The 19,586-nt window shown below is 42.0% G+C and overlaps 1 protein-coding gene across 1 annotated transcript in view; it reads left to right on the top strand.

The window, feature by feature from the left end:
- The window catches only part of LOC117345793 (phospholipid-transporting ATPase ABCA1-like), an 815,268-nt gene that overhangs the window by 556,438 nt on the left and 239,244 nt on the right, over window positions 1-19,586 (top strand). Inside the window, exon 29 of the mRNA XM_033914956.1 lies at window positions 5,900-6,039. Coding sequence (XP_033770847.1) covers window positions 5,900-6,039 — 140 coding nt within the window. The remainder of the gene's footprint in view (window positions 1-5,899; window positions 6,040-19,586) is intronic.

The following is a 19,586-nucleotide window of genomic DNA, read 5'->3' as shown; positions in this document are numbered from 1 at the left end:
CCCCATAATCGACTACAATAGGGTGTAACGGGTACTTCCTAATAACCCCATGTATGCAAACTATGGGCACCTTTTTATCGATCTTTTTACTTTGTTCCTTTCTGAGCAGCTGGTGCCAGAAGGATTGAGACACTACCGACTGTTCGGCCCCCGTGTCTACCAGAGCATTCACTTTTCGTCCTGCTATGGCCACCTGTACTCTATATTCCCCTGAAATTATATCACAGCCTCCCCGACCTATTACAAAATCTCTTCTTACCCGGCAGTTCCGCTGTATATGGCCCACTTTACCACAGCGGAAACATTTGGGACCCTCCCTACGTGCGGGACCCCCGGGCTCAGGAGTTTTCATCTCCCTAAAGGGTGGTTTTTGGGGCATGGTGTGTTTATTGGTAGGTATAGACTCTTTCCCTACCTCACCTCGGAAAGAAGGAACTACCCTAACTTCCCCTGCAGAACCCCTAGCATCCAAATAAGCCTCAGACACTTCCAAAACTTGCATCAAGCTCTTACATCCTTGCTTTTGCACCCAGCCTCTGAGCTCCTTGGGCATTGATTCGAGGCATTGCTCTTTAATAATCTCAGCAAAGAGTGCCCTAGGGTCAGCTAGGCAAGGTTGTAACCAGCGTTCAGCCATTTTAGTTAGGCGTTGGACAAGGGCCTTAGGTCTTTCGTATTCTCCCATTATGGCCGATCTAAATTTCTGCCTATAATGTTCATGTGTGTAGCCTAAGTAGTCTAAAATGTGTGCTTTAACATTTTGGTAGTTGCTGGCTAAATCAGGGTTCAAGGTTTGGAAGGCAGCCAAAGTCTCGCCCGCCAAACATGGTAGCAATCGTGCTGCCCACTGTTCCTGCGGCCAACCAGCGGCATTGGCCGTCCTTTCAAAGGCTGATAAAAAGTCATCAGGTTCATCAGTGGGTGTAATTTTATGTAAGTGCATCCAAGCCAAAGGATTGGCTCCTACCAGCTGTTGGGGTGCTGGATTTAATAGCGGTGCACCCATCATCGGTTGCCTTGGGGCTTGAAGAAACTGTGCAAACAGTCTTGATTGCTCCCCCATTGCAGCCATGAGTTCTTGGTGCTGTGTCTGTGCGCGGTCCTGCGCCTGGTTCCAGCGGTCCTGGCTTGTCTGGAAAACCTCCTGCATCTCCTGGATCTGCTTCTGGCGTTCTCCAGCTATCAGGGCCAAAACCTGCTGCTGCTCCATCTCCAACACCTGAAATGGAATCCAAAAAGAAAACAAAACCAAGTGTGGCTCCTTTTAAGTTTTGCCTGACCCTCCTCCCACAGTGTAGCCGACCAGCCTCCCTGAGTGATACTTTTATCCTCAACAGCCCGTTAGATTAGGTACTCTTACCCGCGGTACTGATGAGTCTGCGCACTGTATCACTCTGGTACTCGGGAACACTCCGACTCTGGTCTGGATACCACTGCTCCTCCAGGATGGGTCTTGCGTCCGACTCCGAGCCTCTCTGAGCTTGGACTGCTCTCCAAAAGAACTGGAACACCGGCTTCCAAGGTCCCAGCGCAGCTGATTTCCGGTGTCTGTAAGTCCTTAGTCCACCAGCATAAGTCCACAGCTTCTCAATAATCAGCTCCAACAAATTCAAAAGTAAGTCCCAAAAAAAAACAATTATTATTTTTTTTCCAAAAAAAAAAAATTTTCAACAGGGGGTGCTGTATCCCACTCTGATACCACGTGTAGCGTGGCCGGCCCTCAAGGCTCGCGGTATCCGGCCCACGCTTACAATATTCTCCCCAGCGTGCTTCCCCAAGATGGAGGAAGTCCCTGTTGTGCAAAACTTATCCTATGAGTTTAATCAGAATGGCCTCACACAGGTAAGTTATGAAATAACAAAAAATCAAATTTATTGTTCAATTCACAAGTCCAAGCAAAAAATATGAAAAGAACATGAATTCCAAAAGGTCTTGGTTATAAACATGAAAACAAAATAATATGCAGGTAACCAGCCTGGTCTGGATAACTTTCTCCAAGTTCAACTATCAATGTCCCAGGTATCACAAAGTCTCTGGCAGTTCTTGACTCTCTCAAAGTCTTATTTGAAAATTGACAAACAATTATGTTATACTGCACTGTGCAGCGCTGCCCTTTCAAAAACAGAGGCATAAGGCAGGCGGATTTATCAAGACGGCTCCTTGCTATCAAGGGCAAAATAAATTGCAAACAATTCACTAAGGTGCTGGGTAAATCCTGTTCCAGCTATCAGGATGTTTACCTCTTATGAAAAGAAAATATTGAGGTTCTTTTCATAGCAGCCATCTTGGCAAAAGAAAAAAAAAACTTCCCATTAAAGCAAACACATTTTCACTAGCATACATCCCTTTAGCTAGCATGCTTACCAAAAACCTCATGCCCAGCAGAATTGGAAATATTCACAACTTAATTCCAAAAAAAAAAACAATTCCAAACTAACTGATTTCCATTGCTTCATGCAATCCCACCTCTGGTGAAACACTGTAATCCATATCTTCACATTCTGGATTTACCAAGGTTGTTTCAACTGGTTCAGAGTCCAACATTTCCACATCCCGTGGCTCTGGAGGAATTGGAGGCTCCTTCCACATGAGAGCTTCTCCAGTCTTTCCCTTTCTCTTGGTCAGCCAGCTCTCTAAATGCTGCCAAGCTGCTGTACCACGCCTAGCCCTACTCCGGGGCTGAACTTCCTTCAGCTGTGTTTGCCTTTTCCCCTGCTTAGCCAGCTTTCCACAAAATGGAGGATTTAAAGGGGCCTTACCAGATTTCACCAGGCTGTGTTCTGCATTAGGTCTGAACACAGCCTGTGCTTTCTGGTCTTGTTCCTGCCTATCAGGGACACAGTGATTAGCCCGGACCAGTTTCAGGGGATGTTTTCTTTCATTCTTCTCTGGCACAAGGCCGGCATTGGACTCGGGCTTGTGACAGTGTGCATGCGTGCTTAGGATTTTATTATGATAGATAATACATTTTCAGAGCATTTTTGTCTGAAGAGAGTTAGGCAAGGAAGTCCCTTATCTCCTTTGCTTTTTGATATGTTTTGGAACCCTTGTTGTTGGCCATTCAGCAGGCAAAGAAGATATAGGGAATTCCATATGCAGGTCGAGATTATAAGGTTTCAGCCTATGCAGATGATATTTTGCTTCATTTGAAGAATCCTGAATCTACCATCCTGTATTTACTAGAATTGATTGATCGCTTTGGCAGATTTTCTGGTTGCAAAATAAATTGGAGCAAATCAGAGGTTCTTCTATTAAATGTGCGTTGTGTAAAGGGTTTAATGGATCCATTCCCATTCCTTTGGAAGGAAGAGGGAATAAAATATTTGAGTATAATGATTCAAAAAACATTAGAAGACATATTGACAGTAAATGAAAAATCTTTATTGCTGAAAGTTAAAGAAATGTGTGAGCATTGGAACCCTCACATCAGGGGTGTCCAATCTGCGGCTCCGTGATGTATTTTGTGTGGTACCGGTCGAGGGCGACGCAGTGTTTTCCTCTGCTGCCCACGGGTGTTTACCGTCTTGACGGCTCCATCCTCTGTCTTGCTGCAGCGTATGCTGGTCCCCAGAAACATTTTTCTCAGCCAATGCGGCCCAGGGAAGCCAAAAGGTTGGACACCCCTACACTACATCTTTCTTGGTGGAGGAGAGTCCAAACCATCAAAATGATGATTTTGCCTGTAGTTTGTTACCAAATGAGTATGTTACCGGTTTATTTTCAAAGTTCCTTTTATAAGAAATTGAATGGGATTCTTACAAAATTTATTTGGCTGGGTAAAACTGCTAGAATAGCCTTAGTATCTTTGCAAAAGTCACAATTAGCTGGGGGGGAGGGTAAATTTTCCAAATTTTTATAGGTATCATCAAGCCTTCATTTTGCATCAAGGTATATATTGGATCCTTCCTGAATTCATGGACAATCTGCCAGATTGGCTGATATTAGAGTCATCTCATATCCCCATTACGTCTGAGCCATATTTTGAGTATCAAGTTGCCTAGAATGTATAAGGACAATAGTATTCTTTTTTTCCACCTGGAACACATTAAAATGTATTAATATTTAACATCTACTCTAATACAACAATCCACGTGTCGTTCTCTATGGTTAAACTCCAAGATACAAATTGGCGAGACTAAAATCCTCTGGAAACATTGGCAGGCATACGATGATGTGATCTCAAATGGGAAAATGCTAAATGTATTACAACTGCAACAATCATTCGGCATATCAAAGTCTCAAGCTTATAAATGGTTGCAGTTGAAACAGGTCATTCAGAAAGGGTTCCCTGATTGGCACAACTTAAAAAATCAGTATAACTTGCTGGGCCCTAGTTTCCAGAAAGATTTACAAGGGCATCAGGCCGCCAAGTGATATAAATTAATATCTGAATATTTAAATAAAAAACCTAAAACAAGCCTAAAAGACATTTGGAGCATTGAGATAAAAGCAGCAGATTTCTGCTACTCAGTGGCCAAGGATTTGAACTTAGAGGATAAGATGTACAGCATCAGCATCTATGAGGCAAACCTTGTCCTTTTTGTTAATTTTTTGTTAATTTTTTGTTAATTTGTATAATTTTTTGGAACCTAGTTCATTTACAAAAGTTGGACAGTTCTAAGTCTAATAGATGCTGGCATTGTCATCTTGAAGTAGGGACACTGGATCATTTGTTGTTTTATTGTCCCTTGATACTCAATTTTTGGAAATCAATATGGGAACAAATTAATATGATACTGGAAACATCGATTCCATTGTCCTACGATGTGGTCATATGTGGGACATTGTTGAAAGCTAAAAATCCATTAGACAGGTATAAGAGCAGACTTCTTATAATTATGACAGGGGTTGCCATGCAAATGATCACCAGGAATTGGAAGAACTGGGACAGGCTAAATTTTTCCTTTTGGTGGGAAACTTTGTGTCAATGTTATAGATATGAAAAAATAAATTCGGAAATATTGGGACATAAAATATTTAAAACAACATGGGGTCCAGTAACAGAATTTGTTAAATCTGATTAATTGTACAAGCTTTTAATTCCTATTTGATCTTCACACACACACCCAGGGAGGATGGGAGGGAGGGGGGGGGGAATATATTTTGTATTGTATTATTTGTTTGTAAAATTTTTGCACTGTGTATTTGAATTGAAAATCAATAAAGAATTTAAAAAAAAAAAAAAAAAAAAGATGTGTAGTAAAATTTAGGAGCTAAATTTAGGGCTCCTTTTCCAAAGGTGCACTAGCGGTTTTAGTGCACACTTAGTGTGCTCTAAAATGCTATGTGTGCTAGCCGCTACCGCCTCCGCGGTAATTTTTCAGCTAGCACGCGCTATAGTGTGCACTAATCCGGTGCATACACTAAAAACGCTAGCGCACCTTTGTAGCTTATACAATCGTTTTTTGTCTTTATTAAGACAGCAACTCCATCTGAAAATTACCTCAGTGAGGATAAATGGATAATTTTTTAAAAAGAGGTTAACAAATAAAGCAAGTGGATCGATTTTTCACTCCATCAAAAATTACAAAGACTAGGGGACACTCGATGAAGTTACAGGGAAATACTTTTAAAAACAATAGGAGGAATTTTTTTTCACTCAGAGAATAGTTAAGCTCTAGAACACATTGCCAGAGGTTACGGTAAGAGCTGATAGCGTAGCTGGTTTTAAGAAAGGTTTGGACAAATTCCTGGATGTAAATCCCATAGTCTATTATTGAGAAAGACATGGGGGAAGCCACTGCTTGCCTTGGATCAGTAGCATGGAATATTGCTACTCCTTGGGTTTTGGCCAGGTACTAGTGACCTGGATTGGCCACTGTGAGAACGGGCTACTGGGCTTGATGGACCATTGGGTTGACCCAGTAAAGCTATTCTTATGTTTTTATTCTCAATACAGATACTGGAAGCATTGATGACTTGAAGGGAAAAGGTTCTTTTGTAATCACTGGCTGGACACTGATCTACAGGCAGTTCCTTGCTCTTTTCATAAAAAGATTCCACCATGCCCGGAGAAGCCGCAAAGGGTTTATTGCTCAGGTAAATATTACCCTTGGCTCATAAGCAATTACCGCAATACCTGTGCAACCCCTTTTTAGGTGTGGTTTGCCAAGTGGGTTCATCTACAGGGACAGCTCATCTGCAGCATCTGAAAACAAATTAGGGATGGAAGCAGCAACAACTAGGAGTTCATAAGCACTGAGGAGTCACTCACTCTGCTTACTCTTACTAAAAAAAAAAATAATAATAATAATCCTTGTCTAGTTTTGCTCCATACCAAAGAAGACTTACTAAGGAATTATAAAAAATAAAAAAAGCAACAATAAAATTTAAAACAAGGAAATTCTATGAGCTCATGCCTGGAGCCACACTCCACTAATGCACATCAAAGGCACTTTATTGGCATTTAGAACATAAGTGCATTATGCACTATTCATTAAAGTAGTGACTAAGATCTACAATGCATAACACCAAGGTGAGCATAAACATGGGAGGAGCATGGATATGGTGCTAAGTAATGTGTGTAGCTTTTTGAATACTATCAGTTTCACTCATTACTTGTAGCACTTATGCATGCCCATGTACTCCTGCCATTGACTTGGCTTAAGGGGTTGTGCCTAAGTTTTGGTGCACCAATTCTGGTTTCTGCTCGTATTCTATAATGACTTAAGCATACCTAATTGCTGTTGAAGAATTGATGCTAAGCATGCCCCATTGTAGCACCTTCAGGTTATAGAATTGCTTCCAGTCAAAGTCCATCAGAACCCATAAAGCAAATCTTGCACCCAGACCAAGATTCTAGAAGTGGGACCTGAAGTTAGGTGCCTAGATCAGAACGCCTAGCCAATCTAGGCGCCTAACTTAATTATTCAAGTGGAAGGGTATTTTTGATAGGACGTCTAAGTCCAAAGAGACGTTTATCAGTTCCAAACCCTGTAAAAATATTTTTCTTTCAGCCTGCTTAATCTCTTAATGCTTTAAAATCCTGTGAGGTTAAATTTTAGTGACAAGAAAACTGCATAAAATTAAACAGGTATCTTGTTTGTTTAACTTTATGCAGATGTTCTGCAGTACTATATAAACATCTACAGATAAAGTTAAACAAATAAGATATACTTGTGAAGGGGCATAATCAAAAACAATGTCTAAGTCCCTTTTTTGCCTAAGGCCCTAGGTGCACAAAGTAGGCAGCAGAGAAATGTCCATTCATGAAAAAAGTCCAAAATGTGTTTTGTTTTGTTTTTTCAAAAATGGCCCACCTGTACATTCAGCAGTTTAATCACCCAGACCGCCACTACATGTATGCTTACAACACATTCCTGACCAAAAAATTGCCCATGTCCCAAACGCTCAAAACAAGACCTTTTAGGCGAAGGAGGGGTCAGTTCCTCGCCTAAAAGCACGATTCTCTAACCAGTGTCTGTCATAAACAATGCTGGTTAGAGCATCATAGAACTGTACCATCCCCCCCAGCAACAATCGCGGCAAGAAAGATGCCCAATCTTTCCTGCTGCCACCTGCTGTGACCCCCCCCAACACATCACAGCAGGAGAGATGCCCAATCTCTCCTGCTGGACCCCCACCCCCCAAAAAAAAAAAGAAAACCTGCTCTTCACTGGCAGGAAGGATGCCCAGTCCCTCCTGCTGGACACCTCCCACCCCTCTGCCGGACTTCCCCACCCACTCCTGGACCCCTACTAGGACCTACGTGATCCTCACTGAACTCCTGGACCTCCCCCAACCCCCCTCTAACCATTTTTTGATGGCCAGACGGATGGGTCCTCCGTCCTTCCGGCAGGTCCGCCTTTGTCTGAATGGTGGGCCTGACCCTTCCCAGTGCATTGTGGGATGCACCATGGAGGGGCCTAGGACCTGATTGGCCCAGGTGCTTAAGGCCTCACCCATAGGAGGGGGCCTTAGGCACTTGGGTCAGCCGTAATCTTAGGTTGGCCCATGTGCCTAAGGCCCTTCCTATGGGCGAGTTTGAATAGCGGTTTGGGGGGGTGTCCAGCAGGAGAGACTGAGCATCTCTTCTGCCAGTGAAGAGCAGTTCAGGGGGGCCTGGCAGGAGGGACTGGGCATCCCTCCTGCCCATGAAGAGTGTGCCAGTTCAGGGGTTCTGGCAAGAGAGATTGGGCATCTCTCCTGCCACGATCATTACAGGTGCAGAGGGATGGGTTGCCTGGACCGCTGATCTGATAGCGACAGTCTGGCAACCTGTCAAACTTTTGGGATCAAGGACATATGCTAGATATAATTTACTTTGATTTCAACAAAGTCTTTGACACGGTTCCTCATAAGAGGCTCTTGAACAAACTTGACAGTTTGAAGTTAGGACCCAAAGTGGTGAACTGGATTAGAAACTGGTTGATGGGCAGACACTAGAGGGTGAGGGTGATGGTTAATGGAATTCACTGAGGAAGGAAAGGTAAGTAGTTGAGTCCCTCAGGGTTCAGTGCTGGAGCCAATCCTGTTCAATATGTTTGTGAGCACATTGCTGAAGGGTTAGAAGGCAAGATTTGCCTTTATGCAGATGATACCAAGGTTTATAACAGAGTAGACACCAAGCTAGGAGTAGAAAACATGAAAAGGATCTGCAAAAGTTAGAAGAAGGGTCTAATATTTGGCAATTAAAATCCAATGCAAAGAAATGTAAAATAATGCATTTGGGGATTAGAAATTGGAAGTAGCTATATGTACTCGGAGGTGAGAGGCTGATATGCACAGATTAGGAGAGAGACCTTGGGCTGATAGTGTCTGAAGATCTAAAGGCAAAGAAACAGTGTGACAAGGCAGTGGCTGTTGCCAGAAGGGTGCTAGGCTGTATAGAGAGAGGCATAACCAGTAGAAAAAAAAGGTGTTGATGCCCCTGTACAGGTAGTTGGTGAGGGTCCCTCTTGGAGTATTGTGTTCAATTTTGGAGACTGTATCTGGCAAAAGACTTTAGAAGACTTGAAGCAGTCCAGAAGAAGGCAATGAAAATGGTAAGAGGTTTGCAACAAAAGATGTATGAGGAGAAACTGGAAGCCATAAATATGTATACTCTGGAGTAAAGGAGGGACAGGGGAGATATGATTCAGATGTTCAGATACTTGAAAGATATTAACAGAACGAAATCTTGTCCAGAGAAAGGAAAATGGTAACACCAGAGAGCATAATTTGAGACTGAGGGCTGGAAGACTCAAGAGTAACGTTAGGAAATTCTTCTTAACAGAGAGGGTGGTTGATGCCTGGAATGTGCTCCTGAGGAAAGTGGTTGAGAGGAAAACAGTGACAAGTTCAAAAAAGCATGGGAGCACAAAGGATCTCTAATTAGAAAATAATGGTATATAATGAAGAACTAAGGCCAGTACTGGACATACTTGCACGGTCTGTGTCCCATATATGGCCATTCGGTTGAGGATGGGCTGGGAAGGGCTTTAGTAGCTGAGATGATTTAGATAGGCTGGAGTGATCTTGATGGAGGCTTCAGAAGATGGAACCTAAGCACAGTACCGGGCAGAGCTCTGGGTTTCTGGCCTATAAATATCTAGGAAAAAGAACAATTTAAATTAAATTAGTAATTTAAAGAGAGGGTACGGTTGGGCAGACTGGATGGACCATTCGGGGCTTTATCTGCCATCACTTACAAAGTTATCTTTTAACATCCAAAAATCAATCATGTGTATATTAAATCAACTTTGAAAAACAAAAGAGGTGACCTATGGTGCTCAATCTTTTAATTCACCCAAGACAAGTGGGTCTTGTGTGAATAAAATGATTGAGCACCATAGGTCGCCTATTTTGTTTTTCTTTGTTCCACCTTGAGGAGGTAGAATCTCCTGTTTGGGTGTATTAAATCAACTTTGCACATGCTAATGTTCAGCAGCATTTATCTGGGAAGCAGTGGCGTACCAGGGCGGGGGGGGGGGGGCAGTCCGCCCTGGGTGCACGCCCTAGGGGGGTGAATAGCGGTCCTGAATGTCTTTCCCTACTGTTGAAAAATAACTGCACCTCAGCACGGCTGCCGGTGCATCCCCTCCGATGTACTTGCTCTGGAGCAGAGTTGGCAGCCGCGCTGAGGTGCAGGAAGGTCCCACGATGAGTACGTCTGCCGGCTCTGCTCTGGAAGAAATAAGTTACATCAGAGGGGGTGGACCCGGCAGACTCAGGGAGTTGCAATGACTGCATCTGCCAGGTCCACCCCCTCTAGCGTAACTTACTTCTTCCGGAGCAGAGCCAGCAGACGTACTCATCGCGGGACCTTGCTGCATGAAGGGAGAGAAGGGAGCAGGACTTCTGGTATAGAAGAGTGGTGGAGGGAGAGAAAGGGGGTAGGATGGTATGGAAGGGTGGTATTGATGGAATTGGTGTGCAGGGAAAGGGGAGAGTGGCATAAGGGGAAAGGATACTAGATGTAATTGGATTGGAGGGAAAGAAAGGGGGCAGATTCTGATTGAAAAGGGGTAGATGGAGAGAGAAAGGGCAGACATTGGATGGTAGTGGGGAGGGTAGAGGGGGAGCCTATGCTGGATGGAAGTGTGAATGGGAGAGATAAGGGAGCAAATGCAGGAAGGAAATGGGAGGGGAGCAGACGATGGAAGTGGACAGAGAGAGGAGAAGGTACTAGATGGAAGGGGTAGAGAAAGAGGATGGAAGGAGGGGATAAATAAAAGGAGGGCACATGATGGGGGAAAAGGATTTAGTTAGGGAAATACTGGAGGGGTGAGGGAAAGAGGTGGTGAGCTGTATATAGGTAGACAGTAAAAAAGGAAATTGATGAGAGGGTAGTAAGAACGTAATCTAGATGGATGCAGAAAATAAATTGAAAAGGAAAATAAGGGAAAAAAGGGAAAGGGATTGCAAAGGAGAGGTGTGGGAGAGGGAAGGAGATGAGAGAGATGCCAGACCAATGGGGATGAAAGGAGAGATGGAAGGGGGAGGCATACAGTTTCTGGAAGGGGCTTAGAAGGAGAGAAGATGCCATATAGGGGCAGAGAGACAGCAGATAGTGGATGGAAGGAAGAGAGTAACAAGAAGATGAGGACAGCAGAAACCAGCAAAGACAAAGGTAGAACAAGCATTTTCTATTTATTTATTGCTTTAGGAGACATGTGTCACTGTTTATGTGGTGTTGCTTTGCATGCAGAGTCCAGCTTCTTGCTGGTTCAATTTAACCTTTGTCTATGTATTTCTATTTTATCCCCCCTTTTACAAAACTGTGGAGCTTTTTTTAGCACCAGCCGTGATGGTAGCAGCTCTGATGTTCAGAATTCTACCACCATGGCTAAAAATCACACTACAGTTTTGTAAAAGGGGGAGGGGTTAGTTTGTGATTACATATTCCATACTAGGCGAAGGTGTTTTCTGTGTATTCGAAAGACATGGTTTTCTGTTAGGATTGACTGCAGAATTGATCTGTACTAGTCTGGCTTGTTTAATTTTACAATGGGTGTATTGATGTACTGCTCACTGCAGTATGTAAGATGCTGACTTTTCCTAGGTATACTCTTGTGTGACATTTGGATTGTTACTAAAAATCATGTTTTTCCTACAGATGAGTGTGGGGTGTGTGTCAAAAAATGATGGGCCCCGGGTGCCACATATGCTAGGTACGCCACTGCTAGGAAGTAGCCCCTCCTGTCCAGATAAGTGCCACTCCCTGTCCAGATAAGTACCCAGATAATGCTACTGAAAATCTTGATGTGCTAGGGTACTCTGAGGGTGAAGCCAAGGTATAGCCAAATAGTTATTAGGGTACTATTAATATTCAGTGCCAATATCTAAATAATAAAATAGCTGTCCTAACTTATCCAACTTGTTTTTAGGTACTGGTGCTGAATATCAGTGATATCCTGATTAATTCCAGTGGCTGACTTATAACCAGAAATTCAGTGCTGTTATTCAGATATGGCCCAGCTCTGAATATCTGGGTATATGTTTAAATCTTGCAGTCAATCTTTTTAAAGCAATACTAACTATGGAGCTTATGCAGAGGAGGTGCATTTTTAAGGTGTGATAATTATCCAAAAGTGTACTAATTAGTGCATTTCTCTAGAAGATAGGGCTGCAAAAATGGAATTTGTCAGAGTTCTTACCAGAGAGGAAAGCAACAGCTCTGACCAGCTCTAGGAGAAATTGAAGTTTAAAGTTTCTTGTATAGATTAAACTGTAAACAAGTCTCTCTGCTCCAGTCTAGAATTATCTCAGTAATAATGATATGGCAATAGATAGAAACGATGTAAACACATTCCCACTGTGCCAAGGTTTAAAGAAAGTCAGGCATCAGTATTGTTACAGGATTCAGTGCAGTAAAGTGCACAGAAAATACCATTATTTCATAATGTTTCTTTCCATTTGATCTTGTGTATTTATTTTTTTTTTTAAATCAAGTTATTTTGTTTTTGTTCTGTGCATATTCAATTTTCCATTAAAATCAATGAGGAAGCAATTCTTATTTCTGGCGTTGAATGTTTCACCTTAGTTTATTAAACTAGCAGGCAGGCATCAGTAACAGAGATAAAAGGTACTGCAGGGCACAGTGGCATGAAGAATGGAATGAACACCTGATGGCACAAGAGGAACCAATTAGCCAAAAGATGGTAACAATAACACACAGCATAGCTAGAGGGTCGAAAAGCTGAATGTCAGCATTGAGCATTGATGAAGGCGACTAAAAGAGAATATTAAGAGAAACTTGCCACAGAGGAAAACCTCATAGTAATAACTATTTTAGGTATGTATGTACATCAGAAGCAGAAAGCCTTTAAGGGAATCTGTGGGACTGTTAGATCATCAAGGAGAAAAAAATTGGGCACTCAGACAAGGTCCTGTGGAGAGACTGAATGATTTATTTGCTTTGGTTTTAAAGGAAGAAAATGTAAGCGATCTGCCTACAACGGAAATGGTTTTCCATAAAAACAAATATGTGAAATGAACCAATAAGAAAAACCCACCCAACTATCAGGAAAATTTTGGAAATAATAAACATGAATCAATGTTTTGTTTGGGTAGTTCACTAGATAATACTGTCTCTTTGAGAGCAAAGTACTTCAGACTGAGTCTCATGACTTTGGGCCCCTTTCATCAAGCTGTGCTAGAGGTTTTTACTGTAAGCCAGTGTGATAAATGCTCTGACACTCATAGAATGCTTATGAACATCTGAGCATGTACCCCGCCTGCCCACACTAAAAACCTCTAGCACAGCTTGATAAAGGAGGGGGTTTGTTCGTATTAGCCAAGAAAAGAAAGTTATCAGAAGGCAATCAGAGCCTGGGATCAACATGATTTGAATAATGACCAGATACTACGAAAAGACAGAATAGTCAACAGGTTCAGGAAAGGGGGCGCTCAGAGGCAATACTGTACACACCGTAAGACGGCGAAACACTAAGCAGAAAAATACTCTATATATAAGGTGCCCTCAGTGTGAACGAGCAGCGACGGGAGACAAGCTCCAACGCTTCACAAGTCAGGTAGAGGTCATAAACCCCCACCCGCACACCATCACTGGGCACCCAATGTGTGCAATAAATCAAAGTGAAAACACTCACAAATCAAATCAAAAAGTCAACTGAGGTGAAAAACAAGTGAAACCTCTGAGCGGCCCCTAACAGAACCAGTCCAGCCAGCTCCCCAGCAAAAATCAAAGTGCCAAAATGAAAAACAGACTTAGCTGAATGTTGTAAACATATCTGGAGCACAAGAATAAAACTGCTACAGAACACCAGTTTAGGTGTTTAGGTTGTGGCAGTTTTTTCGGAGTGTATTTTGTGTTTGAATAATGACCAGACAACAAAAGGTAGAAAAAATAATTTTATTCTCTGTTTTGTGATTACAATATGTCAGATTTGAAATGTATCCTGCCAGAGCTGGTGTTAGACTGCGAAAGTGAGCTAGGATTTAAAAGAGAGAGGAAAAGTCTTCTTTGTTTGTTTATTTTGTTTACACCACAGCGCCAGTGTGGGTAGGAGAGGGCAAAGGGGGTGAAGAGGCTATAAAATAAACCCAAAATCACAAAAATAATGTAAAATACCACTTATGTAGAACAATACACAACAGTATTGTTAGTCCCTAACGATTTAGGGCTTGCTAAACGGCCTCAGAAATGGAGCCTACGCACAGCAGTACAATCACAAGCTGAGATGATCCGCGTAGTTGTAATACTCCTGCTCCAATCATTGGCCAAGAAATACTTTTTTTGTGCTGTTTTTTGGTATATTGCTATTTTTAAATATAGTGTTTATCTTAAAGCTAAACACCACTCAATAGTGTTTTAAATATAGTGTTTATCTTAAAGCTAAACACCACTCAATAGTGTTTTAAATATAGTGTTTATCTTAAAGCTAAACACCACTCAATAGTGTTTTAAATATAGTGTTTATCTTAAAGCTTCACCACTCAATATTGAAGATATAATACTTTTTCAAAGAATCTACAGCAAATACTGTGCATATTATTCCAATTTTGAAAAACTAGACCACAAAACTTATCTTGTTGTTTTAGTAGTCTTCACTGTGGGAGTCTTTTTTTAAAAACCTCATTTAGTTCATGTCCGTCTGCCGACGCGGCCAGTGTTTCGCGGGAATTACATACATCCGCTGCGTCAGGGCCACCGGGACATTAACACTCACACGCACACTTTTAGATGGCTCATGAGCATCAGCTTTTGAATGAGGAGCAATCCCTGACATCTCCTTGGAAGAAAACCATTTGAAATGATTTTTAATGCCGAGTTTTGCACTATTTGAAGGCGCCTTATTGCTTGTGCGACAGTTGTAGATATGGTAAAATGTCTTGATCTTTGCTGCTCATGTTTTCTCTCAAGCAGTTTTCTTAGCCGCTCCACATTTGGCTTCTTGGGCTGTTTCCTTCCTCCTTGGCCAGGATAAAATAAACCCACCAGGATATTTGAAAAAAAGCACCCATTTGGGCAGGAAAAGCAAATTGAATCAAAAAATTGATTCAATAAGCTGAATCAAATTGAATTTTTTTTCCTGAATCAGGCAGCACTAGTATGCAGCTAACAGAATTAAGCAAAAAAAAATTTTGAAAACTCTTTTCTTTCCTACTGAGGTAAATTATTGAACACCCTCATAGCTGTGGAGGGCTTAATCAAAAGGAATATATAAGTCCGTTTTCGTCCAAGTCGCAAGTCGTCCAAAGTAAAAAAATAGCTTAGGACACATTTTTGAAAAATACGTCCAAATATTTTTTCATTTCAAAAATTGTCCAAGTATACGTCCTGCCGATCTGATCGTCCAAGTCGCTAAATCGTCCATCTTTATACCACATTTTCATCCAACTTTTCGTCCAAGTCAAAAATGCCTAGATGTGGGAGGGGTCTACAAAGTGATGGACTGAACACCCAGACATGGCATCTAAATAGTGAGGTACCTTACAGGGCACTGCTGTGAACATCACAAAAAAGGTGCCATGTGTTATCTCACTACAGCTCCCTTATAGGTCATGATGAGCCCCCCAAACCACCTCCAGAATCCCCTAGACCCACTTATCTATCACCCCAATAGCCCTTATGGCTGCAGGAGCCACTTATATGCTAGTAAAAAAGGGTTTTAGGGGTGTACGCATGTTTCAATATAAATGCAGTGATTACAGGGCTTATGGGCATGGGTCCTCCTCTCTAAGTAACATAGTAACATAGTAGATGACTGCAAATAAAAACCCAAATGGTCCATCCAGTCTGCCCAACCTGATTCAATTTAAATTTTTGTAATTTTTTCTTCTTAGCTATTTCTGTGCAAGAATCCAAAGCTCTACCCGGTACTGTGCTTGGGTTCCAACTGCCGAAATCTCTGTCAAAACCTATTCCAGCCCATCTACACCCTCCCTGCCATTGAAACCCTCTCCAGCCTATCTTCCCCCAAATGGCCATATACAGACCATGCAAGTCTGCCCAGTTCAGCCTTAGTTCAATATTTAATATTATTTTCTGATTCTAGATCCTCTGTGTTCATCCCACTCTTCTTTGAACTCAGTAACTGTTTTCCTCTCTCGCGAGCGCTTTCCAGGCATCCAGCACCTTCTCCGTAAAGTAGAATTTCCTAACATTGCTCTTGAATATACCACCTCTCAACCTCAAATTATGTACTCTGGTTTTACCATTTTCCTTTCTCTCAAAAATATTTTGTTCTACGTTAATACCCTTCAAGTATTTGAACGTCTGAATCATATCTCCCCTGTCCCTCCTTTCCTCTAGGGTATACATATTCAGGGCTTCCAGTCTCTCCTCATACGTCTTCTGGCGCAAGCCTCCTATCATTTTCATCGCCCTCCTCTGGACCGCTTCAAGTCTTCTTACGTCCTTCGCCAGATACGGAGTCCAAAACTGAACACAGTACTCCAAGTGGGGCCTCACCAATGACCTGTACAGGGGCATCAACACCTTCTTCCTTCTACTGGCTACGCCTCTCTTTATACAGCCCAACATCCTTCTGGCAGCAGCCGCCGCCTTGTCACACTGTTGTTTCACCTTTAGATCTTTGGACACTATCACTCCAAGGTCCCTCTCCCCGTCCGTGCATATCAGCTTCTCACCTCCCAGCATATACGGTTCCTTCCGATTATTAATCCCCAAATACATTACTTTGCATTTCTTTGCATTGAATTTTAGTTGCCAGGCATTAGATCATTCCTCTAACTTTTGCAGATCCTTTTTCATATTTTCCACTCCCTCTTCAGTGTCTACTCTGTTACAAATCTTGGTATCATCTGCAAAAAGGCACACTTTTCCTTCTAACCCTTCAGCAATGTCACTCACAAACATATTGAACAAGATCGGCCCCAGCACTGAACCCTGAGGGACTCCACTACTCACCTTTCCTTCCTCTGAGCGACTTCCATTAACCACAATCCTCTGGCGTCTGTCCGACAACCAGGTTGCAACCCAGTTCACCACTTTGGGTCCTAACTTCAGCCCTTCAAGTTTGTTCAACAGCCTCCTATGAGGAACCGTATCAAAGGCTTTGCTGAAATCTAAGTAAATTACATCTAGCATATGTCCTTGATCCAGCTCTCCAGTCACCCAATCAAAAAATTCAATCAGGTTTGTTTGGCACGATTTACCTTTTGCAAAGCCATGTTGCCTTGGATCCTGTAACCCATTAGATTCAAGGAAGTATACTATCCTTTCTTTCAGCAACACTTCCATTATTTTTCCAACAACCGAAGTGAGGCTCACCGGCCTGTAGTTTCCCGCTTCATCCCTGTGATCACTTTTGTGAATAGGGACCACATTTGCTCTCCTCCAATCCCCTGGAACCACTCCCGTCTCCAGAAATTTGTTGAACAAGTCTTTAATAGGACACGCCAGAACCTCTCTGAGCTCCCTCAGTATCCTGGATGGATCCCGTATGGTCCCATCACTTTGTCCACCTTCAGTTTTTCAAGTTGCTCATAAACACTCTCCTCCGTGAACAGTGCAGAAGCTACTCCATTTTCTTGTGTAACTTTGCCAGACAATCTCAGTCCTTCTCCAGGATTTTCTTCTGTGAACACAGAACAGAAGTATTTGTTTAGCACATTTGCTTTTTCCTCATCACTCTCCACATATCGGTTCCTAGCATCTTTTAGTTTAGCAATTCCATTTTTCATCTTCCTCCTTTCACTAATATATCTGAAAAAATTTGTGTCTCCCTTTTTTACATTTTTAGCCATTTGTTCTTCTGCCTGTGCTTTCGCCAGACTCTGTAGTCCTTTCTGCACTTCTCTTCTTGGGTTTTTTTAATATTTCACGAACGCCAATTCTTTCACCTTTATTTTCTCCACCACTAGTTTGGAAAACCATATCAGCTTCCTTTTTCTCTTGTTTTTATTTATTTTCTTCACATACAGGTCCGTAGCCATTTTTATCGCTCTTTTCAGCTTAGACCACTGTCTTTCCACTTCTCTTATGTCCTCCCATCCTAACAGCTATGGGTCCCTAACCCACCCCCAAGATGGCTTAAGATACCTCTGTGCAGCACGACTAGGCTTTCCTATGCCAGGCTGCCAGGTGATGATGTTCTGGAGGCAAAATTTTCAAGTTGTGATTAATATTTTTATGGAGGGGGTCAGTGATCACTGGAGTAGTGTGGGAGGGGTCTGTATTATGTGTTTGCAGTGCTTATCTGGTTACATTTTGGTGGGTTATTATGACTTTGACCAAGTTCCATCGATTCTGTGCTGTCTAACTTTCGGTTATATATACAGTACGACTAAGTCTAAGCCTGCCTACGTCCCGCCCAAATCCCGCCCTTAACACTCCTCCTGACACGCCCTGTTTAGCTATGGTCATTTAGCGGCACTATGAAGGCCTAGGTCATTTATAAATATGTCCAAAACCCGGTTTTATTATCGCCACTTGGATATTTTTGACTGATGATCATCCAAGTGCCGACTTAGGCCAGTTTTTAGATGTTTTTCTCTTTCGATTATGAGCCCCATAACTTTTAAGTTTTCACACTCAGCAAACACACATTGATGCAAAAAAATCTAGCAGTATTTTATGATTTTATTAAATGAACTTTCAATATCTGCACTTTTTGTGGAAAATAACAGAAATTTAACACAGTTTGTTAATAGCTGAAAATATACACTTTTGTGTAGTCATCTACCAAAGGCATTCCAAACACTCAGAAATTCAATGCCTTCTTGAGATAGTCAGGGTAAAGCCTGCATAATGCCTTGTTGCAAGTGGTTGAACAGCATCGCCGGCTTTATCCCGACTATCTCAAGAAGACAATGAATGCATGAGTGTTTGGAACAAATAGCAAGAAGAGACATTGGAGACGTCACAACCAGAGTGGGAGCTAAAGTCTTTTATTGAAATAAAGTCATAAAATATCAATGATTTTGTTGATATTTTATGACTTTATTTCAATAAAAGACTTGAACTTCCATGCTGGTTGGGATGTCTCCAGTGCCTCTTCTTGCTATTTTTCTCATAGTATTTCGAAGCTTTGTTTCTTCTTTTTTTTTGGTTCCTGAGTGTTTGGAACACCATACTTAGAAAATATTCACTATTTCATGTGTTGAGAGAGGAATAAATCAGAGTTCATCAAAATCTACGATGGCTGTGTACAATTTTCGGACAGTGGTGTAGATTACAAAACTTGGGCCTCCTTTTACGAAACTGCGATAGCAGTTTCTAACACAGGGAGCCATGCTGAATGGCTCGTGCTGCTCCCGACACATATTGAGTTCCTATGAGCGTCAGGAGCAGCACGGGCCATTCAGTGTGGCTCTCCGCACTAGAAACTGCTATCGCAGTTTTGTAAAAGAGGAGATTGATTTCTGTAATGCATTGCTTTTAGGTATCGTAAAATACGGAGTGAAAGCTCTGCAGGTTGTGTAAAATACTGCAGCATAATTGATTTCTGCTGCACCTAGATATGAGCATATTTTGCCAGTATTAAAACAATTACACTGGAGTGTAGGATTCAATATAAAGTTTTGACAATTGTGCATCAGCACCTTAGTATATAACACATGCACTGAGGAAGTACCTACCAACACGTTCTTTAAGATCTGAAACATCAATGCGATTGTTGATTGAGTCAGATGGGGAGACTCATTATAAAAGGACACAGACAATAGCAATTTCAATT

Source organism: Geotrypetes seraphini, chromosome 1, assembly GCF_902459505.1.
Source record: "Geotrypetes seraphini chromosome 1, aGeoSer1.1, whole genome shotgun sequence".
Lineage (NCBI taxonomy): Eukaryota > Metazoa > Chordata > Amphibia > Gymnophiona > Dermophiidae > Geotrypetes > Geotrypetes seraphini.
This window is presented reverse-complemented; position numbering and strand designations above follow the sequence as displayed.